At 41.6% G+C, this 24,228-nt stretch overlaps 2 protein-coding genes across 5 annotated transcripts; both read left to right on the top strand.

The window, feature by feature from the left end:
• The first annotated feature begins 3,470 nt into the window (after nt 1–3,470).
• rasal3 (RAS protein activator like 3) lies at nt 3,471–14,960 on the top strand. 3 transcript variants are annotated; one of them, XM_084006393.1, is made up of 19 exons: nt 3,471–4,317; nt 6,284–6,402; nt 6,537–6,615; nt 7,700–7,767; nt 7,871–7,950; nt 8,318–8,447; nt 8,564–8,662; nt 8,756–9,415; nt 9,530–9,674; nt 9,767–9,911; nt 10,029–10,265; nt 10,355–10,556; nt 11,370–11,461; nt 11,557–11,670; nt 12,781–12,958; nt 13,155–13,265; nt 13,429–13,619; nt 13,867–13,951; nt 14,440–14,960. In XM_084006393.1, the coding sequence occupies exons 1-19, from the start codon at nt 3,708–3,710 to the stop codon at nt 14,548–14,550; spliced, it is 3,456 nt and encodes a 1,151-aa protein (XP_083862519.1). In that variant the 5' UTR covers nt 3,471–3,707; the 3' UTR covers nt 14,551–14,960. The 3 variants fall into 3 exon arrangements, with proteins under 3 accessions (XP_083862519.1, XP_083862518.1, XP_083862520.1); XM_084006392.1 differs by having other exon boundaries at nt 6,281–6,402; XM_084006394.1 differs by lacking the exons at nt 3,471–4,317; nt 6,284–6,402; nt 6,537–6,615 and adding an exon at nt 6,886–7,127.
• Nucleotides 14,961–15,270: 310 nt separating this feature from the next.
• LOC311011291 (E3 ubiquitin/ISG15 ligase TRIM25-like) lies at nt 15,271–23,621 on the top strand. 2 transcript variants are annotated; one of them, XM_084006149.1, is made up of 12 exons: nt 15,271–16,177; nt 16,814–16,909; nt 17,108–17,341; nt 17,617–17,785; nt 17,938–18,003; nt 18,125–18,271; nt 18,462–18,482; nt 18,868–18,912; nt 19,017–19,076; nt 20,133–20,246; nt 20,419–20,490; nt 20,582–23,621. In XM_084006149.1, exons 1-12 carry the CDS (start codon nt 15,557–15,559, stop codon nt 21,112–21,114), a joined length of 2,178 nt encoding a protein of 725 aa, XP_083862275.1. In that variant the 5' UTR covers nt 15,271–15,556; the 3' UTR covers nt 21,115–23,621. The 2 variants fall into 2 exon arrangements, with proteins under 2 accessions (XP_083862275.1, XP_083862276.1); XM_084006150.1 differs by lacking the exon at nt 18,462–18,482 and having other exon boundaries at nt 15,273–16,177.
• The last annotated feature ends 607 nt before the right edge of the window (nt 23,622–24,228 follow it).

Raw genomic sequence — 24,228 nt, 5'->3', positions numbered from 1 at the left:
ACATTTCAGCAAAAAGGCCACATAGCCTAGTAGATGAGCGTGGAAAGAAGGTGCTTAAGGGGCATTGAAGCTATTTAGAATTGCACTTTCATAAAGTTTTTTTTAATGAACCACTTAGAGGCATTCGTGGCAAATATTTCACTAATTTAGGATGGGGCAAGCTTAAAAGAAACACCCAATACATATCCCATGTTGCGACCAAGGCATCCTATTCCCTCCCCGCCTTATAAATGCCCTCATCTTACAAACCACACACCTCAAGTTCATGTTTCCAGTCTTTTAACTGATGTGTACATCGATGTGAATCTAATTTAATTACAGATAAGGAAATGAAAAGCAACGAGTGACACCAAAGACACACCACTCTCCTTCTTCTGGCTGTCCAGAATGATAGAAAGTGGAGCGTCTTTGGTTCATCGAACCTCAAAAGTGTGTGGCCATGGAAGGATACCAAACCCCACAAATTACAATGTGTAAATGGAGACAGTGAGCAATTTTAGGCCACAGGTAATCAATGCTACCATTGGATTGTTATAGTTTCTGTATCACTGACACATAAAACAATCTTAAAGAAGTGCTGATTATACATCATTTTCACAGCAGAATCCACTATTGAATCCTGCTATTAAAAAAAAAGTGAATTGTGAAATGTCACCCTGCAAGTGGTTTGGTGTTAATTTTCACATTAGACAATTGTTTCGCTGTGTTTATAAGTGTTGCATAATATATAGGCTTTATAATATATCCACAGATTTACTGTAGCCTTAGCTTCCGTTTAGTTACTTCTCAGAGTTAAATCCAGTCACATCCTAATTAAGAGGTTAAGAGTAAGAGGTTTAGCAGTGATGGGAGTGGATGATAGCATTAAGGGGCAGGCGAGTTTAGTCGGTTCATATGAGGCTGAAGACTACCCCCAAATGTGCATTAAATGTGCAGTCTGACTGGGAAATGTATTTATTAAGGATGTGATCCATTGAGAATCCATAATAACAAAGTATCACCCTTCCCATGAAAACAGGATGTGCCAGTAAAAATCACAGCTTTAGCTCAGATTGAATCAAGGTCATTCCAAAAAGCCAACATGTTGCATCCTGTTCAGTGATTCAGCAGGGGTGAATTTCACCATTAATAAGCAGAAACAGATCAGTTACCGTGACAACCCATGGTTTATGTACACTTGGTATCCATTCATCGTTGTTCTCCTTCCTTGTATTCCCCTCCCCTTTATTCTAATAATATAACAGTGGAATAATCTCTATATATCATTAGGTGAAGTATGTGTGACCTATTTCAGCCCTCTGTCCTTCTGGAAGTCTTCTGTGTGCTTGTGTATTGGAAATAATCCATGGCCTATGGAGAGGAAAAAGCAAAAATACTAATAACAAATAAAGACTGATTAATAAGAGAACAAAAAACTATATGCAGACATGTGCACATTTTGTCTAGCCGTGCCGATTTTGATCAAGAGCATGTGATTGTGTTTGCTTTATGGAAAAAGAAATAATAGTGTATTACTTGAGAGGATTGAACATGGACACGCAATACCCTCTGCTGGGCAATGGCTGCGGTTACAACACATTGCAATACAGGATGCAGACATGCATCCTGCCAAGGAGGTTATGTGACACAATGATTGTAAAAGGGTTTTGTCTCTCCTGACAGAACTTGTTATGTTGTTGACACTTATGTTATCCTACAGTGACAATTAATGTACAGCTGTACTTTATCATTCAGCCTTATGTACCAAGTCATGGCTCTACACAATGTTGGTTTGTCCACCTCTTTGTTGTGACTACTGACTTTGGTGATTCCGTAACAAGTGCCACCAGCACGTCAAATGTCCTCCTTATATTGAGGTCTTTCCACGTTTGCAAAGATTGACATCACATTTGGAAAATACATGTATGGTTCTCACTATATGCAGAGGTTGAGATTTGTGGATGGATTGTTATGACATTTAGTACAGGCATTTGTTTTCTCCACAAGATGAACGGTTATAATTTTTGTGATTCCTAAACTTAGGTTTATGACTAAATACCTGCAAAAATAATGACATTCCAATGAGCTTATGTTGCACTTTGTTTAGGGTTTTAACCAACTTTGTATGCTAACATGCAAAACTAAGATGGCAAACATGGTAAAAAATGAGTATGTTTGCCTCAAAGAGCTGTTAGCACGGCTGTAGACGGTTTGACATGTTTTATAGATCAGCAAAGGTGAAAGTAAGACAGTTAAATATTCAATTCTGAGAAATATTTTATGTTGAATCTAAGCAAGAGAGACATAATTGATTCATCAATTATCTTGATCCAATTGCAGCTCTACAATCAATGTCCATTTTCAATAACATTTCAACACCATTATCAGTACCAACACACAGCCACCAGAGGGCCTCAATAAAACAAGTCAATAAAGTAAGTTCTAGTAGTACAACTGATTCTGCTGGAAAAGAATGCATGTGTGAATGTTTACAGTGTGATCATTTGAGGCTTACTTTGGATTAATTTAGGAACTGAACCAGGATCAGGCACAAAAAGAAGTTAAAGCAGATTCAAAAACATTCTTCTTTATACCTTTGAATGTGTAGATATTAGATACAATATGTAGAGCGCTGCAATGGTATCAGTAACTTGCTGCCCACTTATATTTTCCAATGAGACAATGGCTGGCGTTGATGGTGACATCTTGCCCCACTGAGACCGAAATAAATCCTGCAGGTGTGCACATGCAGACAGCAGCATGAGAGCAGGAAGTGGTTTTCAGAGTCTCTCAGCAGGAAGCGCAGCCGCGCTTTGACAGGAAACTGATCTTAACAGTCAACAGTCCGTACACCCACAGGTATCTGGTAATAAGTGGATACTGTCAATTTTACTCAAAGACTGCATTATGGATCATGGAATTCAGAATAATCATGGGTGGTGTTTGTGTTCTAGACCATAACATGCAATACCATTCAATGCATTCATTTAGTTTGACAGGAAAAAAACGTCTCCCCTTGTTATGTGTGTCATTCAAATTACTACAGGTATACTTCTGAACATAGGAATTACAGTTATTGTATTTGAACTATTATTTTGTAAAGCAAATTCAATCATTGGTAGATTTTCACGAATGATAGAATACGGAGTAACAGCTAAAACCTCAGTAAAAAAAACTCCACTGTAAAACCACATTTCTCATACTCATAGCGTGATGGATTAAATGACTCAAGAAGTAACAGACAAGTAGGTTGAAAAATATCTACAGTCCTTTCTTGATTTCCTCCAGACATTCTTGGTGATGTGTGTAAGCAAGGTGATGTGAGTTAGAGTTTTATTTGGAGGAAAACCTTCAATGTAAAAGCAGATCAGGAAGTGAGGAAGAAGGGAAGTATTAGGTGAAAAAATAAAGCGCAGAAACAAAATAATTCTCAGTTCAACTTCATGAGGAAGCAAGTGCCCTGAGTGAAAGGAGCTGGGCGCAGCAGCAAAGCAACCCTCGACAGAGCAGCTCCTCGCATGTTGTTGCCGCATAACATTTTGCAAGACAGGAAACGAAAGAAGCACAGAGATCGAACCAGTGAAGGCACCGACTAACAGCCTTCAAGATAGTAGTACATCAGAGGGGAAACAGGTGAGGTCTCCTATGAAGGCATTTGAATTCAAATTTTTGTTTGATGCATCAGAGGAGAAACAAAACGCAAGTTGCACACCCTAAGAATCTAAAAAATGGGCACTGAGGAGAAAGACTTAGAGCCTGCATCTCAACCATCACCAAAGGAACAGGAATCAGCGGACATGGAAAGGGAATGTTCTCTGGAGCCTCGACAAGGACAAACATCTGAGACCACCGACCCCCTCAACACGTACAAGTGGCATACGGGCTCCAAGGGAACACTCAATGATGTGAAAGAAGACGGAGATGGAGGCACAGCTTCTTCCACATCTACAGGCGATAAGATTCAGAAGGCCTCCACCAACAAATGGAGCAAGATGCAAAACTGGCGCAAAGCCCTGAGCGAGGACCCTGGCGACAAGCATTCATCCAGTGGGAAAGGTGGCGAGGGAGGCAAGCCGGATAAAAGCACCAGAAAGAACCCCTTCAGAAGAGCCCTGTCCGAGCCTCCCGGGTCACTGTTTTCAGCCCTGTCCCCTTCCTCCAGCTCAGCTCATGCAGCATCATCGTCAGCTGCTGCAGACACCTCAGGGGTCTCCCCCACAGACCCTTCACAGAGAGGAGGTGGAGGGGCGCTCCTCAAAAAGTACCTGAGAACTGTGTCCCAGAAGCTCAAAAGGCCCAAGCTGCAGAGTCGGAACAGCACCCCAACATTACTGCAAGGTACAGCTACCTAATCGAAAAGTATAGTCAAACTATATTAACGTTATCGCTCAGTCTTCCAATTTCATGTTTGAGAGTAGCACTGTAGTTGGAATGATGAATCTTGATGTGTTAAATACATCAAATCATGGCAAAAAATGTAAATCCCTACACATCGGTTTTCACATCCCAAATGGGGTCTCCATGTGGTTCAAGCATGCTTTAGTTTGACTGTATGTAGGATCACTCACTCACAGTAGGTGGGGTATGTGTGACCTTCTTCATGACATATGATAATTACGGCTGTATAATGATTAAGAGAATTCCAGCATATAGTTTCATATCAGACAAGGTCAAAGGTGACAACCTTTAAATAAGACAAAACTAGCTGCAATTAACTGAAAAATCTTGGGGTTAAATTCTTCTTAGTTATATACAAGGAAAGGTTACAGTCCGGTGTGCATTAAAAATGGTGATAAAAGGGAAAACTTACTGCATTAAAATGGTGATAAAAGGGAATGCTTACTTTGAAAGTTTTTATTTAAAAACTTAAATATTTCAAGCAAAAGAGCAGATCTGAGAAAAGCTAAAGTACTTTGTAAGAAAATATTTTTAAAAACGATCAGACGTCACTGGTTTACAATATCATTGTGATGGGGATCTGAAACTATCTTTACCAGCAGTTCAATGAAATGCCATGAAGTTTATTAAGTATGCATGGTTTTCCCCTTAAGTTGAGTGTGATAACACCTGACGACAAATCAGAGCCTGACGACTACACAGTGGTAACCTCAAGAAGCTCCTGTATTTTTCTGTATTCCCAACAAGATTTAGAGACATCAACCAGCAGAGGTAAACACAAATGTGTGAGCAATCGAGGAGGCATTAAGAAAGGCTGTAATCCCAGCCCTACCATTTAAAAAGTATGTAAATGCTGGACCTCTCACAACTGCTGGTTTTATGCAGATGCTCGGACATTTTCTACCCCACAGAAAAAAAAGACACCATCAATCACAATCAAGAATAAGACCTGCGTTATTAAAACTGTCAGACCCAAACCAACAGAGAAATGGCTGTATGTAGCTGTAACTGAAGATCAGCAAAACAATACAGATACTCAGCAAAATTTAAAAGTCACTCTCACAGGAAACATCCGCCCTGCGAAGGAGGAAGTCAAAGCTAGAGCAATACGGGCTCGCCATTTAGATTGTGAGGACTGTGCTAAAAAAAAAAAAAGATTGCCTGGTGTGTGTGCGACTACTCTTTTGATCAATAGTCTTTACTCTTTATTTAAACCAGTAACCTACCAGTTGCCTTAGTGGTTAAAAATAAAGTCTGCTCAGTCAGTGAGTAGGTTGACCTTTCATTTAGGAATCCGAGACAATTTCAGAAAATTGGACAAAAAAACTATGTACATATTTGAGCCTCGACCAACTGACCACAGGAACTGGGAGAAAAAATATATACACAATATTTATGGAACTTTTATTGTTGCAGTAGTTTACTTTATATCTATCCTACACATCTTCTTTCGCATATTAGAAACACTCATAAATAGATTCATTGCGACTTGCATTTACTAAACTAAACAAGAGCATTTAAATCTAAACTGCACATCAAGAAATACTAGCCTACAGAGGAACCACAGGATGTGAATAGCTCACCCTGGCCTGTCATGAGAAGAGAGCGATAGCATCAGTAACCCTGGCAACTCCACAAATGGGAATGGCCAAGTGCTGTGGGAGATAAGTGCAAACATGCCATAATTGCTCAAAGTTTTTTTAAAAAGCAAACGAGGGCCAGCGTGTGCCTGCAATTATCATCCGGCAATATTTAACATTTGATTTGAATATAGTTCTCTTGAGTGTAGAAAATTATATTTGTTATTTACTAGAATGTGGTTGTATGATGTGGATAGACTTACAACAGTTCAATGCACTTCCCTGTCAGCCAGTGATGAATATCAATGTGCGTGTTTGTGCAGCAGATGTGGATGAAGTCGTACCCACGGAACTACAATGGGCCCCACTTCAGGAGGTGCCTCTGTGGGACATTAGCAACTGTATGCTTGAATATGGACAGATTCTCATTTCTCCAGAGGAAGAGGTACTAGCAAGCCACTCATCACTCACCAACTCTTCATGGTTAACCAAAAGTCATTACACCAGCAGTGAACAGGAAATATCATAACTTCCAATTCCACTAAAGTGACAAAATGTGTGTATACGTGTCTTTCTCAGCCAACGATGTGGACTCGAAACCGTGTCAGCAGCTGCCTGTCAAACCTCAGCATGCAGAACCTCGTCGATATCGACACAGGTTAATACGTCACCCACACGCAAAAAAAATAAATAACACATTCCTGCATTTTAAAACTCTGTAAACACCAAACCAAACCATGACCAGCTTAAGAGCTTCTGACATCACAGTAGTCACAGTTACAGAGGAAATGGCTGAATGTTTACGCATACAAGTGACTGTCAAATTACTTCCTCTGCGTCTTGCATTTGTGGAAGATAACATCTCGCCTGGGTGTTCCAGCCGTCCAATGAAAGCTTGTAGTAAAAGACAGGGCATAGTCAGTATCTGCTTGCATTCAGTGCGTTTCGTTTGTGAAGAAGCTGCACTGAGGAAGTGACTGATCCTGTATTGTTTTTCGCCGGTTGGCTCGGTGTATGTCTATCATTATGTAAATGAAGAGAGGAGGGCAATATTGAAGGGACTGTTAAAAAGGCCGGGCACCACCTTGAGATCGAACTCACAAGACTGTGGCACACCTCCGGACTAAATGATGGGATTTAGGCGCTGGATTGTTTGCGGTGGGGCTTTCGGTAAGGGAAGATCAGTACTTTACAGTTGAAACTTCTACACTCACACCTTTGCCTTTAAAGATATATAACTGAAGGGTTCAAAAATGAAGCTGGACACAAATCAGGGGAAATTATGGCACAATATGATTTTAAATTTTTTGTAAAGCATTAAATGGGTTTCAATAATGTCAGCGAAGTATACACTTTTTGTAAACTTGACTTAGGTAGCTGCAGGTCCAGCTGAATGCTACATCCTGTATTGCCTCATCTGAAAGTATTTGCCAATATTACAGCTTTGACTCATGTTTTAGCAGGTAGTCAGTGGAAGTGCAGAAATGCGTGCTGGTCATGGTGACAACAAAGAATTTGGAGTAAAGTGTTCGAGTGGCAATACATAATTTGGTTTAGATATTTGAGGCCTGGTAAATTACAGATTTAAAGTATCGACCACAAAAGGAAAGAAACTATATTCATATGTACACAATTGCCTTTCGTTAAACTAAATATAACCAACATTTTTTTTTTAAATTACATAAAAATTACATTTACAGGTAATTCTCAATACCAAAGCATTAATTTCTTTTGAAACGCAGAATGTAGCCCTGACCATGTGGCATCACCAAGTGGCCCTCGCACAAAGAACCAAGATGGCGGTGTTAGGGTGAGTGTTGTACACACCAAGGATATCAATCTTTCTGCTGCATTTCCTGTTGACATAATACAAAATTGCTCTGATGCACAGTGCTTGACTTCTTCACCCTTAGGCACTAATCAAGCGACGTCTGGAGAGCAGGACCAAGAGGAATAGCAACACCCAACTAATTGGACTAAACAAAGGGAACAGGTAAAGTGAAGACAATTTATAACAAGAGTCTACAGCCACGCTAGTGTCTCCATGAGGCTGAGCTAAATGCTAATGTTGGCATGCTAACACGGTTACAAAGTGTCATGAAAATCAATATGATCTCTACAAGGCCAAGGTCAAAAGTTTTTTTTTAAACTTACAAGGACAAGAAAGGTGATATTCTAAGACATATCTACACATATATTCATGTAACTTTTCATAGTACCAGCAGTCAGTGAAAGTTCTACGGGCTACGCTCCCATGGGCGTACCAATGGGTAGTAAAAGGTGAAAGTAAATCATGGTATTTCACACATATTTTTATCATTTCCATTTTGACTGACTTTTTCTACACTGATTATTTTAAGGCACTATGGTTCCAGAGAGTCTGTGTCAATTCCAATCAGTGCAGTTGGGAGTCTCGATCTGAGTGCAGACACCAGTACTGTCATCAGGCCGGTCCACAGCTCCATTTTGGGGGAGAAGTACTGCTTTGAGGTACACTTGTGCATCCTGTCTATGACACTCCTTCAGGCTCCAAGGAGCATCATACAATGCTTACTCTCTAACTCAGTGAGGCTAACATGTTCCTGCTGGTTTCAATGTACTTATAGGTTATAAATTCTGAGAACACCCACTGCTTTGGATGCTCATCAGCTGCCGAACGTGATCGTTGGATTGAAGACCTGAGAAGAGCTGCTCAGCCCAACAAGGTAAGCCATTAGCCATTTGTTACAAAACAATGTATCATGCAAAATCAAAATCCTCATAAAAACAAAAGTGCTAAAAGGCATCACTGTTCACAGGATAACATCGAGCGCACAGAGAACTCCCTGAGTCTGTGGGTAAATGAAGCTAAGGATCTGCTACCCAAAAGGAGTTATTACTGTGAGGTACACCTGGACGGTACCCTGTTTGCCCGCACCAGTAGCCGAGCTGTCGGCAAGCCACCTAACCGTTCCGGCCTGGCAGGGGACAACTCCGGGTCTTCAGGAAGCCTGGGGGCCAGTGGAGCTGTGGCTGGAGGGTGTCAGTTGTTCTGGGGTGAATTCTTTGAGCTAGACAATCTGCCATGTGTCTCTCAAATCACACTGCATCTCTTCCGCGAGGAAGACCCCAAGAAAAAGCGTCACTCCCGAGACGAAACCAACTTGCACCCACTTGGCAGTGTGGCCATACATTTAGCTGAGATCCAAGGGAGGACCTTTCTGGAGAAATGGTATCCTATTACTCCATACAAGGCCATGGGCAAAGAACTACTGGGGCCACAGGCTTCACTCCGCATCAGGGCCCGTTTTCAGAATTTGCAAGTTCTGCCCATGGAGAAGTACAAAGAGTTTGCTGAGTATGTGACAGTAGATTATGTGGAAATGTGCAGAAACCTGGAGCCCCTTCTGAATGTGAAGGAGAAGGAAGAGTTGGCAGGAGCTCTGGTTCATGTACTGCAGAGCATTGGCAAAGCCAAGGTGGAGTATCAAAGAAAATGCATATACGATAATTGCATCATCATCAGATTTAAAATATCAAACAAAAAGGAATAATGAGATGTATGCTTTCTCATTTGAATGTGTAAACCTCAGGAGTTCCTTCTCGATCTGGGCAGTGCAGAGGTGGAACGTCTTGGAGAGAAGGAGGCATTGATCTTCAGAGAGAACACATTGGCAACTAAAGCCATAGATGAATACATGAAGCTGGTTGGCCAGAAGTACCTCATTGTCACACTAGGTAGGGTAGCTCACTGGTCAAGGTAGCTTCTTGGAGTTGGAATTGATTGGTACTTTTCTTCCACCAAACTCTGTGTTGTCTTTTCAATGCAGGGGACTTTATCGCCCGTCTTTATGCTTCGGCGGAGAACTGTGAGGTTGACCCTCGTAAATGCCCTGCCTCTGAATTGTCAAACAATCAGAAGCACTTGATGGAAGCCTGTGAGGAGGTGGTCCAGAAGATTACCGAGACCCATGGGTGAGAGAAGAGAACTTGTTATAGAAATAGACATGAAATGACAAATATTCAATGTTAAGGCGAGTGTAAAATAGTCCAATTCACAAAGCTGATTCTTGATATGTCTCTTGCCTTTAGAGCCTTTCCTGAAGAGTTAAACAAAATCTTCTCCAGCTGGGTGGAGATGTGTGAAGACCAGGGCAGATCCGAGATTGGCCAGCGTCTCATCTCTGCTTCCCTCTTCCTTCGATTCTTGTGTCCTGCTATCCTTAGTCCTTCCCTTTTTGGACTGACACAGCCTTATCCAGAGTCAAACACCCTGCGTACCCTCACCTTGACTGCCAAAGTCATACAGAATCTGGCCAACTTCACCTTGTGAGTGCCTTTTTAATCAAATTAAATCAAATTTTCCTTTAGTTTATCTGAAGTAACGTTAGTATATTAAATCTTTTGTTCCGATTCAGGTTTGGAGAAAAGGAAGAGTACATGCTCTTTATGAATGAATTCCTTGAGCAACACTGGGATGGAATGAGGGGTTTTCTCCAAACTGTGTCGAATCTAGACACAGACATTCCAATGTCTTCCTTCGATGGCTATGTGGATCTGCCTCTGCGCTTGGCTGTACTCCATGGCCTCCTGGTAGACATCATCTATCAGAAGGACCAGGTAAAACAAATGAGTCCAGTTTGGTTATTAGTTGTACAAGTTTTGGTGACTCTTACAGTATTTTAAAAGACCATACCAGTCTAATCCTGACTTCTCTCCATTAGCAGAGATTCCGTGTCAACACATTTTGTGTGCATCAGTGTATGTAGTGTATACTAAAATGACTGTATTACTCTAATAAAAGGCATTAAAATGTGCGCATTGATATCAAGTCACCTCTGCTACCAAGGCTAGAAGCAGGTTCTGGGTGCACTTGTTTTTAATGTCCGGCAGCTTCCAGTTTACCCGGGTGGAGCTAGCCGGTAATGTCAAGTTCAAGAGTGTCTCACTTCGGTGTACTGCGACTTTTTTCACGCAACAAACACATGTTCCCTTGACTGCATCCCATTGGCCAAACGTTTTCTGGCAGGTTCTGATTGGACTTTGTAACAAGGAAGTGGTGAGCTAAACAAGCTTGTATGAGATACCTCTCAACATTGGTTTACGATCAATTTAGAGAAGATGATACTGCACAGAGAACAACTTCACAATGTGTCCGAGTATGAATATGAGGAAGAAGTACTGCGAGAAGATGAAAATCATTCATCGACTGTTTAGTCATATCAGTACAAGCCTGAAGTTCACACAAGCCCGAGGTGTAACTTTCAGCCAATCGTTGACCTCATTTATAATTTGGTTCCGCCCTATGAGCTGTCAATCACAACAGAGCCAAGAGAGCCATTGGGCCAAAAGTTATTACGCCTGGAAAAATAACAACAGAAAACAATGCAAAATATACAAAATGGAACCTAACATGCAGCTTGTCTTCCTCAGGCCACAGTTGAAAAGCTGCACCCTCTGCCTTCGATTCTGAACCAGATAACAGAGTCACTGGGCCCTGAAGCACACCGGATCATAATAAGCAGGTATGTTGAGGCCTATATCTTATTTGACTTGTCAGCAACTTGCGATGTATTGCCATTTTGAAAATGGTGTTTTTACATGTAACTCTTTCTTGCAGCCAAATGGGACAAGCGAAGCCAATGTATGTTCCTCCTAAAGACTTGCTCAAGTTTAGCCCTCACAAATCATCCCTGCAGCAGCTTCCTGTGGACTCCAAAGGCCTACGAGATGGGTATGATAGTTGTATGTCTGTTACTGAGCCAATATTACCTTAAGATGTCAATATCCAACCAATGATAGAGTACGCTAGGTTAAAACTGAAAAACCCAGCCCAGCGTTGGAAACTATTTCCAATGAAAGTAGCTACCAGCACTAAATCATTTCATCCAGCAATGAAGTTGCAAAATTTGCAACACTGACAGCCTCTCCCTTCAGGCCACTGCCCCAAAATGATCATTATGAACATAAACATATCATAAAGAATATAAACAATGAACATTGTTTTTGTTAGAACTCACAGTGGTAAAGCTAGCAGCTTATGGAAGACACATTTGGACCAAATGAAATGATTGGACAGGCTTATTTTGCTGTGCTCACACAAAAATCTGGCTAATGGCGTTTTTCTTTAGATAATATCTGATTTGTCAAGGCTCCACAGCATCATTGAAGTCATGAGAAAAATTGAGAGCAGCTTAATTTTGATTTGTAGTGTCACGCCTGTCACACAGCAACAAGTTTGTAGCTTCATCAGCATCCATTGCAAATGAACTGTAGCCTGTTGCTGTGTCACTCGTAGTGTGAGCAGATTTACAGTCCTGCGACAGCCACAGAAACGTTTTTGGGGTCGGAGCATTTTATTTTACTGATTGCTCTTGGGATGTCAAGAAGAAGACTACCAACCCTACTTTTAAGGCCTCTTCAGTGAGTCCAGCATAGCAATGACCTTGGACACTATTATGAGTGATTAACACTTTAAATTTAGATTTTGTTCATCCCAAACCATACCATTAACATTTAGAATATCATGTGCCCCATGCGCAAAAGAAGTACCATTATACTATATTTTACTGCAATACGTTTTGTTTTTTGTCTAAATGTGGCAAGTGTCATCAATTTGATGTTTTAGTGTCTTGTCATATTGAAGTTTTAGTGGGTCGTCAAGTTGGTGAATGTTTTCTAAATGCTGCATGTGTGGTCAAGCGGGTGAAGATGTTTAATCATTTGAATGTGTTGAGTGGGATGAACTCTTGGGGCCATCATATTAACCTTTACAATTATTTTGTAAATACCATCCTTTGATGTATGACTCCAAAAAAAATGAATACATTCATTCATTCAATAGGGATGGTAGGACTCGGAGGAGTAGGAAGCCAGTCACCAGAACTCAGAGTGCTCCACACAGACGACCTGGTCAGGCAAAGCAAACCATGAAGAGGCAGAGAAGTTCTGAAATTCTGCCAACAACTGACAACGAGCAAGAGATGGAGACCAATCAACCACGTATCACATCACCGAATACTGTGAGTACAAAGAGGAACTATGAGTCTAGTTTGATGACAGGTCACATGCTCATGCCGCTCCTAAAAATACTTCATCTTTTTGCACCTTTTAATAAATAGTAATAAACATATTTTAACATGTATGTAGACACTGAGTTAGTATGACTTTGTTTGGTTAATTAGAAGGAATCAAGTAGACTTTTTCCTCTCATTTCAGACTGGCAGTATCAAACGTCCACCTGCACCAGTTCCATGGATCAAAGTCAGTCACAACAGGGAGTCGAGTGAGATGAAGACTGAGAATGAGCAGTTCAACTTACTGGATAGGGTATGTCAAACCTGTTGCCCACAGTAGCATTATTCTGGCTGTATAGTGTAAGATTTTGTTATTAGGGGGAATCTGTTGGGGCCGTCAAAAATATGTGGTTCGGGTTCATTTTACTCTAGCATGAACAGTCATGTCACGTGACAAATTGTCATCCACGTCCTAGCATGCTGAAGAGCTATCAGAGCTTCGTCTGGGGATAGAGCAGGTGACAGAGCGTGAGCTGGACATGGCAAAGCGCCTGGAGGACTTCATTATCCAAAGCCAGGACCAGAACACGATGCTGCAGGCTGAGGTGTCCCAGCTCCAGAATCAGCTGGCTGTGCGAGAAGAGCAACTCGCCAGCGCCACCTTCAGGTAAAATAGTAGAGCTAAATTGAGTTTTAAGGCTGAATATGTATAATTTTGCCCGCATTTTGTATGTTTATCATTCATATGTGCATTCAGTCTGCATATACTGTATGAATTAGTCTCAAAGATTGATTGGATTGGGTGCAGAAAGCTATAGGCTGGGCTGTGTTTTGTACTGTGCAGTAAAATATTAGATGTTTGCATATCGTGTTAGTCTATATGACATGTCTATAATCTCGTCTACCTGTCACAGGCTGGGCGTGATCGAGGAGGAGAGGGAGGAAGATGAGAGAAAGCTCAGTGTTGCCATTGCAGCAGCTGAGCGAATGAACGTTCTGGTAAGAAAAAGCTGATTCGAGCTTCGTTAAAGCAACAGTTCACTTCATAATCCACTTGTTATCTATCCAAACATGTCTGTTGAAACTGCACTGAACCATAAAACACTGCAGTGTAGCGTGTAGAGCATCACTAAACACGGACTAACTTGTAACTATTGAGTTTGAATGGATACTTCCTGCCGTACAGGGTGACATCATCACCGTCTGTCTTTAGCAGATGAATATTGGAATTATTTGTGTGAGGTTTTGCTCAATTTGGAGTCCTTCAATCAAAATTTAAATTTGAGAGATAACATTTGGTGCCCTTTCAAATGTTTCGCCTGTGGTTGAATAGACAAAGAGATGCTATCAGTATCAGTTTCAATATCTCTTTTCCATAATACTAAAGTATTTACAATGGTGGTATTGTGGGAGACAGTATACAGCAGTTGAATTGCTGAAGTAACCACATTCAATTATACTGATGGCTGTATTGTACGTATTCACAGGAGGAGCAGTTTGCAGACCTACTGAAGGACCTTCACCACCTCAGTGAGGCCAACAACAGCGGCCAAACCAACGTACAGCATCTCAAAAAGCCACGCATCAACAGCAACTGAAGACTTAGAGCAGTATCACAGTTGTCTGTAAATACATACATAGAGTTCATGTGGAATCCACCGCCTGCAGCCCGGTATTCTTGAGTTTATTTTGTGAACATATTTAGAATGGATGCGAGTGGGCAAACTTAAGGTGAACATTAAAACCTTCAGGATCCGTCTGCATTTCAGCTACCGTGTCCCAGCTGTAGATCTGCTTGACTTGTTAACCGCTCTAATAAATAAAAGAACAACTGAATTGCTTCAGTACATTCTGTATTATGTCATTGTAAGTGCAACAGTGGCGCACCAAATGCAGTGTTTTTTTCATGCAGCACTAGCCTATTGCATACAAAGTCAATGCAAAGATGTGAATGTTTAATGTGAAAATGAATAAATATTAACAAAAATAAATAAATGACTAAAATGTATCGATTTTTTATTATTATTATATTTTTGGGTGAATTATTTTTCATATTTAACTATTTGCTAATGACTGTAATTCATACCTAGATGAACCTGGAGAATTCAGTTATTGGAAAACAAAATAAGGGATTGTGCTAAAAGTTGTCTTTTTTTAAAACATACTGTGAAAAAACGATTAATTACCACAAGGAGAGAGAGAGAGAGAGAGAGAGAGAGAGAGAGAGAGAGAGAGAGAGAGAGAGAGAGAGAGAGAGAGAGAGAGAGACCACACACCACAATGGAGAAACAGACACCATCATCAAGTTGGAGTGACGACACTCAAGGACGAAAGGAATTATGGGAAACGCTGTTTTCTTTTCAAGTTGCCCGGAAGAGGATTTTTGAATGTAACTACAGATGATCTACGAAACATGTCACACTGACAGCTTTATTTAACACATGTTTCTAACAAAACACGCCAAACTACAGCAACCCCTTCGACACTAAACACGTTGCAAATCGAAAACCTTCTTTTTTACTCTTTTTTTTTTTTACTTTCGTTTTCGCGCCCTCGACAAGTTAAGTTTCGTTTCTCCTTCCCAGCCTCATATGACGTCTCATCATGGCCGAAATGGACGGGAGTGCGTTTTCTCTGCTGGGTCTGGAGGACGAGCTGAGCTGCAGCATCTGTCTGAGCCCCTTCGACTGTCCCGTCACGATCCCCTGCGGACACAACTTCTGCCAGGACTGCCTCCTCGCCACCTGGAAGGACTCCTACAGCTGCCCTCAGTGTCGGACTCACTTCGCCACCAAGCCGGAGCTGAAGAAGAACACGGTCCTCAGCACCGTCGTGGAGACCTTCCGGCTGAGGACGAGCAGGACGAGCGAGGCCGGTGTGATGGTGGAGGAAGAGGAGGAGGACGAGGTGGAGGTCCAAGGCGAGAAGGTGAAGGCGATACGCTGCGATGCGTGCATGGAGGCAGACGCGTCGCAGACCTGCCTCACCTGCATGGCCTCTTTCTGCGAGGAGCACCTGCGGCCTCACCGGGACAACCCCATATTTAAGGTCCACCAGCTGATCGAGCCCGTCGGCGACCTGTCGGAGAGGATCTGCCCGGACCACCACAAGCTGATGGAGCTGTTCTGCAGCCAGCATGGCCGTCCAATCTGCAGCCTGTGTCTCCAGCAGGCGCACAAAGGCTGCCCCTTCATGTCCCCCGAGGAACAGCGGGACCGCAAAGAGGTGAGCGGGTTTATTTGTAGAGCGTCATTCACACACAAGGCCGTTCAAAGTGCTTTACAGAGGTCGAAGGCTTTAACATTTAAAATTAGCATAGAATTAAAATGGAATGAAAACAGTAAAAGTGCCAATTTAAAAACAATAAACAAGCAGGAGAAATAGATACGCTATATTATTTAAATGTATGTTATTAATATTATATATAGTGTCATTTTAATTCCAATATATATAATGTATAATTAAATAAAATATGTAAAATAATTACTTTTATATATAATAAGTAGTTTATACCGATGTATTTATTTGTTATATTTTGTTTTACAAAGTTATGGAGGCAATATTTAAGGATCGATGTTACCTTACACTGAACACAATGAACCCAGTCACGTCCACACAGTGACGCATACAGCTTATTTATTAAACAATGGTATCAGGTTTGTACTCTGTATCTGCCCAGGTGTCAGTATCAGGACTGAAAAGGTCACACCAAATTCTCTTCCTAGAAACGTCTACATAAACCACAAAACACACATCAACAGTTTCCATCAACAGTAGGGATGCTCGTTTATTAAACTGTTCAGACAGAATTATGATTGTCATTGCACTGTGTGTGCTTCTGTCACGTTTCTCCCTTTGTAGTCCGACCTGAGAGGCAAGTTGGGTTTGCTGGACGGGCAGATTGCGAAGAATGAGAATGTTTTATCTCAAATGAGTTCCATGCAGAACAAGCTACAGGTAATCCTCAATATTTGACATCTACTGTGTTATTGACGAGAAGGTAAATACAGTGCCTCGAAAGAAGAAGAAATTAAGAGATTCCCGTTCTTTTGCAGTCCATAATACTTGAATTTTTGTATTGTAAGGTGTTTCCGTTATTTTGTCTAAGCCTGTTACCTACTGATCTATTCATGGATCCTCATGATCCTCCCCAAGGACTCAGCGACCAAAAAGAAGGCGACTTTGGCAGCCAACTATCAGCAGATGCGGGATATGTTGGCCCAAGCGGAGCATGAAGCCCTGAATATTGTGGACCGTGAGCTGGAGACTAGTCAGACTAAACTCACGGGTCCCATGAAGAAGGCTACTGACAACGTCAATACTATGAGCAAAGCCAAAGATAAGATCCAGGTTCTGCTGAGTCAGTCCCAAACCCCGGCCTTCCTACAGGTGAGACAACAGTGATTGCCAATTTCACTGCTTTACCTTGCCATTAGGCTGAGGTCCCCAAGAGGAAACTGAAGATGAAGGGTTAATATGTGCTTAGGAAAAAAATGTGAACCTATATTTTTATATGAATAATATATGTTCTAAGAGACATTTAAAAAGGTGCGATATATAGGATTAGGAGCATTTCATTGGTACTTATTCTATCAACAGAAAAAACAATTTTGTGTTTCTCGATTCACAGGCTTTCCAATTAATTAGTGTTTTCCATCTCACAGGTTACATTTAACATACCCAAGGTTGCAAAAAAAGATCCATCTGCCCCCCAAATCAACCTCAACTCCAAGGAGATGACATCATCACAGGCCTTTTCTTTTGCCTTGAAGGCGCATCTGACGGAGATCCTCAAACAGCCGGTCGAGGCTCGACTACACATACTCAAACAGGGTGATTGTGCAGACACATTTTTAGTTGGAGAAGTTACATTTGGAGATGCATTATGAAGACAATCCAAATTCACCCTCCTGTGTGAGGGTGAACGGGGATGAGGGGTAAATTGTAAAGCGCTGTTTAAAACGCAGTCCATTTACCTTTCACAGGTGCAAAAGCAGCTCCTGGATCAGCACCTCCAAGTTCTGGAGGCACTGGATCGCAGCCAGAATCTGGTACATTCATCTCTACCTGTAATAAAATATCTGCCCATGTGTATGATAAACATTCACACACATGAATGCACAGTTTTGAAATCACAGAAAAAAAACCTTCACATTTCACCTTCTGTTTCAGAAGTAACAAAGCCTCAAAAGCAGAGAAGACAGCCCACCAATCAGCAATGGTTTCAGCAAGCCAATCCCGCTGGTTATATGGAGGCAAATGGACCTTTTTATCCACCACATTTTATGGGTCCTCAATTTAGGCCAGGACAAAAAGCAAGTAAGTATAGGATATAAATTATACACACACAATGGTCTGACAGAAACAAAGAGTGCACCAATCTTGTATCACTTTTTCTACTATTTGCACCATCAGAATGATTTGTAAGATTCAAGAGCAGGTATATTTATACAGTTGAGGATGTATTAAGAGAGTAAAGTGAAGCCAATCATGTCCAATTTTGTTGCAGATTTTAACACAAGCATTCTTGGTGAGTTATTTCATGGTGGAATCAGAAACCAAATCAAAATAGAGATTTTCTTCTTTTAACTCTATATATATTCCTCAAATTAATCCTGTCTTGTTTGGTGGTTGGAGTAACTGTTTTAACCCTCTGAGTGATCACTGGCAATCCTGGCCTTCATGAAGTCTTTAAGGGGCTGTGCAGACTCGGTCTTAAAGCTACTGGTTGAAATATTTCAACTTGAGCGATTAAACAATGAATACATGAATGAATTGCGGCATTGACTTTATTTATGACAAAATTGACTTTATATGCAGTTGTGCCTCGTGAAAAATGTGCACCACGTTTGGTGTGAACACACCTTCAAAAGGGTTAAGTCATGTAGTTTAAAAGACAAATCACATGTTTTCAGGACCTTATGGGGGCGGTCCACCTGTCGGCTGGTTCTCTCCTTCTGGTATGTTCACCTGTCCAACACATTATGATATGTGTAAAACAAACAAGCATTTTAAAACCCGGTTGTTCAATAATGCCTTTTCTTTTTGACGATTCCTATCTTAGGGCCGCAATGGGTAGGTCCATGTCCTCAACCCAAAATGCATCCAAAGAAGAAACCTCAAAGTAAGACATTTATTTTGGTAAATCTTTTGAGTAAAAAAAAAAAAAAAACCTGCTGCCATTGGGTTTTAACGTTGCAGAGCATCCCTTTATGCAACTCGTAGCATAGCGCTCCCTGTCCCATTTAGTCAGGAGTTCGACACAAAGTCACAGAGCTCGTGTGTTGACTGCAAATTACCTAAACACCGGCATGCATAACCGGTCAGAAAGGCTCACGGTAGTTAACCGTTGGCATCCCTAGGCTGGACCCAAACCCTGATAAAGATGAGGCAGCAGCAGTACAATCATTTCAAACAGAAAAACGCCTACTAGCTGAAAGTCCACAGGCAGGATGCAGGCAGTATGCAAATCCCCTAAGCTCGGTCACAAAAAATATACTGCAAACCGACACAGGTGCAAAAGACATGAAGCTCTGGCCACTAGGACAACTGACAAACTGACAATGAAACAGAGGAAACAGACAAAATACACAAGGAGAGAAGGGTGATCAGACACAAGTGGAACAAATCGACCCGGGGCAGACAATCACAAATGCAGGAAGTAAAACCAGACATGACACATAAGGTGAGTATCTCAGAATAAAACAGGAAACACTAAAACCCCCCAAAAATGTATCAAGGATCAAACATAAGTCAAGACAACTGATCACATAACTAATACAACTAAAAGGATATACATATAAACATAATCCTACACTTGTTTGTATGTGAAGCTTACTGAATCTACAATTCAAATAAACGTCTTTTGAATACATTTAAAATGCAAAAAGGTTCAAATGTTCATTTTCGAGGCTGTAGTTTTAGTTCAACTGAACATGAATACATTATTCAGAGATATGTTTGTCCACCCTATTTATATCAGTCAGGGAAGACTGTTCTGTAACATGTTAATGTCTCTACCTGGTCACTGTTTAGTGTACGAACTGTTTGAATTCATGCATGTTGATTGCAACTGAAGAACACTTAACGCTCTTCAGAATTATCACTGCAGCTACATAATAAACATACTAATTTTTTGTTGGTTTGTTTCTGTAAAACAAAAAACCTCCCTGTGGAACAGAAGACAACATGGGGAAAAAAGATCAAGCCCATTCAATGGAGGGCCATTTGGATTTCAGTGGGAAAGAAAATCCCAGAGGCTCTTCTCCTGCTCCTGAATCCAAAGAGACATCAGGTAGATAGTATACCCTCTGTTACAAAAAAAATGTGTTGGAATGATAATGGAGATTAGAAAGGTAACCCTTTTTTTAATATGCAGCAGTGCTCTCCAACACCTGTAAACAGACTTTAAAGTGTAAAATCTGCTTTTTGCTATCCCTGAGCCTGATGACAAATTTATGTTTTAGCTTCTGTTGTAGAAACGTCAGACATTCCCCCAAACATTACATCTGCTGAAAGAAGAAGCGAACTGTTGAAATGTAAGTGTACGAGTGCAGCGCCCATCTTCCCTCTTGCGGTAGCAGCAGCCACATGTGTTATTTGAACACTCTTTTTTCCCGGCCCTCTCAGATGGTACCGTTCTCACGTTGGATCCGAAGACGGCCCACAAACGCATCGTGCTGAGCGAGGAATTCACGAAGGCTTCTGTGTCGGATCAACACACAGACTACCCCGACTGCCCTGAACGCTTCAACGTCTGCTCCCAGGTGCTCGCCTCCCAGGGGTTCTCCCGAGGCCGCCACTACTGGGAGGTCCGACTGAGCAGCAGCAACTTCATCGGCATAGGCTTGGCTTACGGTAGCATTGACCGCAAAGGTCCCACCAGTCGTCTGGGCCGCAACGCTCAGTCCTGGTGCATCGAGTGGTTTAACGTCAAGCTGTCGGCGTGGTATAACAGCAGTGAGACGGTGCTGGTCAATCCCAATCCGAAGCGCGTAGGTGTGCTGTTGGATTTTGAGGAAGGCACTGCTACGTTCTACAACGTGGCCGACAGGGCGTATCCCTTCCACTCCTTTGTGTTCCCCTTTGCTGAACACGTGTATCCGGCTTTCTGGATTTTCTCGAGTGGCTCGTCCGTTTCTTTATGCAAGCTGCAGGCATAAAAAGGAGCAGACGGCATATGCAGGCACACACAGTCAGACCTTTGTTCTAATCGCGCTTATTAATATAATCATTGGGAAAATTATGAAGCCAGTCTTTATTTCTCACACTAAGAGGCTGAGTTATAACAGTTATACCCCCCACACAGTCAACATTTTGTCAAATGTTGCAGGTGAATGAAGTTTTGTGCTTGTGGAATGGGTCTGGTCAAACAGCACCATTCTGTTAGCTCTGCTTCAAACCAAGTCCTTAGCTGTTGATCTTAGCTATGCTAAGTGGGATTTACAGCTGTTGGATTTATGGTTATGTGACCCAAAAACAAAGCTGGCTTTTCAAAATTGACGAAAAGCTATATACCTCGTACTTTTTAGTTGACAGAGCTGCATCTCCAGTGATTGGGGAGCACTTACGCATTCCAATGACTTCATAATTGGTATTTAAAAACAAGATTACATCATGTTTTAAAGCCATATGAACATACAATGTTATTGTGTATGCAGAAGGAATAAAGACATAATGCTATGTTTAATAGCAAAAGTTAATGTAGGAAAAATTATTTGCCGTACTTTTTATGATTTTCTTATCAATAAGGGTAATTGAAAGAGATACAAAAAGTAAACATCAAGTAATCATCTATATAACTAAAAAAGGGCAGATGTGCTGTCGATTAGTCACCTTCAGCCATTTGCCCTGATGGGAGTGGTAGCTGGGGTTCCTTGTTTTCATACATCTGATCTACTTCCTCCACTACAGAACACACTGTACTCTTACTGTACAGCATGTGGTGCTAGTGTGTGGTGAGTGTGTGGATAAAAATGTGAATCGTTTCACTCTCCAGCATATGTCCGTACAGTGTTGTGATATAAGTGAAATATTGTTCTGGTGTGCATGGGAGTGTAACTCGAGGTTATAGGGCTGGGTGATGTGACACACGTTATTAAGTTCTTCTATTTCATTATCTGAATAATTTCTGGTGACCCTCAAGACTTCCAAATTCCCTCCTCTATCCAACTTTTGATACCGAAACGATACTCAACCAACCCTGTTAAAATGAGTCATACATTCCTAGAAGAGAAGTCAAGAAAAATATATTTTTTTAGGACTTTTGTCATGTGATCGGCTGTTCCATGTGCAAAAGCAGTGTACCCATAGAAATAGAGGAGCAGACCGGACATTGAACTGTTTTCTGTGGTCAGTTGACGACTATAAAAGAATGATTGGGCTGTAAAGAGGATGGCTGGCTCTAGGTAGCATGTACTTCTCCAGAGTGGCGGGGAATGAGGCTGCTTTCCTACGCTGTGACGTGTCTGCAGATGAAGCGTTAAAGATCTACTCATTTAGTCTCTTTGCTTGGTAACGTTACGTCTCCACTGCTCCTTATTGTCGTTACTGCAAAACCTCACCTCAGTGAGTTGCCATTAGAAACTCACTGCTCTGACCATCTTGCTATGTGGATTTTGGGGGGGAATTTCTGTGGCAAGATAATTGCATAAATCGTTCATACCGCCCAGCTCTATATCGTCACTTCCTCGACTCTGACTGATGAGAAGTCATATAGACTGTTTTCATCGAGTCCTGATCGAGTCTCCCTTTTGATTATTTTTATGGCATTCTGCTTTTATTGGTGGAGTTTGTGCCAGGAAATAATGGGGAGATAGAGAGAGAACGATAACGTGCAGCAAACGGTCCCCTTTTTATCCCGGGCTTGCATGGTGTGCCCCATGGAAATAAAAAAGGTTATACAATCCATGGTGGGCACATTAAACCAACAAAGCCGTCAGAGTGCTCTGTTGGCCTTTTGTAAAGTTTCACAGGGAGGCATCTTTCGTTGAGTGATACGAAGGTTATCCCGGCTTGTGAGATGAGGCGCGGCCACGATCACGATCTCATCTCGCAGCTGCCAAAAGGTGTGAAACTACAAACCATACGGGTGTCAAGCAGTATAGATCCGTCTACACAACGTACGGTACATTAACAGGGAAGTTGGTTCGTTTGAACACACTGTTCTCTTTTCTAATAACCTGGTTGCATTTATGGGTCTTTAAGGGGGATAAGCTGGTGAACTCAACATGTTGAGTCGAGTTAATCAGTTAACTGTGAGGCATTTTAGGCAACGCACTTCAAAGACTGTTATTTTTAGGTTACATGCCGGTTGATGGTATGGCACACAAATATAAAGTCTGTTTAGCAGAGAAAGTATAGTATATGGCATAGAAACAGCTTTGTTTAACTGGGAGCTTTCACATAAATTGAGTTGGCACTGGTTTAGTCTAACTATCAAGTTTAAATAACATAGCAGTTGCCTAAATTCTTTACAGTGTAAATTAGTTTGAGTTTATTTCATGAAACATTTGACTGTGTTCTGTTTTTGGCTTGTAAAATGTATCGTAGATCATCGGGATATTGATAAATATATTGTTCTCTGCATCTACCATTTTCAAGGGTCTCTCCTGTAAGTTGGTTAATTTGTGTTAAATCTGTTATTAATAAAAGATGTTTCTCTCTCAGACCCCCTTGTGTTTTTCTTTGAGCAGTCCAATGTTTTGGGGAAATTACCTCTTTTGCCATCTTAGCACAGATGACGTCGATACAAACCTGCATCTTTGTGTGTTTTATTTAATCCATCCATCCATCCATTGTCTACCACTTATCCTGTATTCAGGGTCGCGGGGGGGCTGGAGCCGATCCCAGCTATCATTGGGCGAAGGCAGGGTACACTCTGGACAGGACATCAGTCTATCACAGGGCTGACATGTAGAGATTGACAACCATTCACGCTCACATTCACACCTACGGGCAATTTAGAGTCACCTATAATTAACCTATCCCCATCCTGCATGTCTTTGGACTGTGGGAGGAAGCCGGAGAACCCGGAGAGAACCCACACTTACATGAGGAGAACATGCAAACTCCACACAGAAGGAACCCTGCCCGACCCGGGAATCGAACCCAGGACCCTCTTGCTGTGGGCGAGAGTGCTACCCACTACACCACCGTGCAGCGTGTTTTTATTTAATGTGCATCCAAAATACACTTACCAACCATTATAAGCCAAATAGAAAGTACTGGCATAGATATTGGCAAATATCTCTCAGTATTGGTATTGTAGCAAAACC

This window comes from Eutrigla gurnardus, assembly GCF_963514095.1.
Source record: "Eutrigla gurnardus genome assembly, chromosome: 3".
NCBI classification, from domain to species: domain Eukaryota; kingdom Metazoa; phylum Chordata; class Actinopteri; order Perciformes; family Triglidae; genus Eutrigla; species Eutrigla gurnardus.
This window is presented reverse-complemented; position numbering and strand designations above follow the sequence as displayed.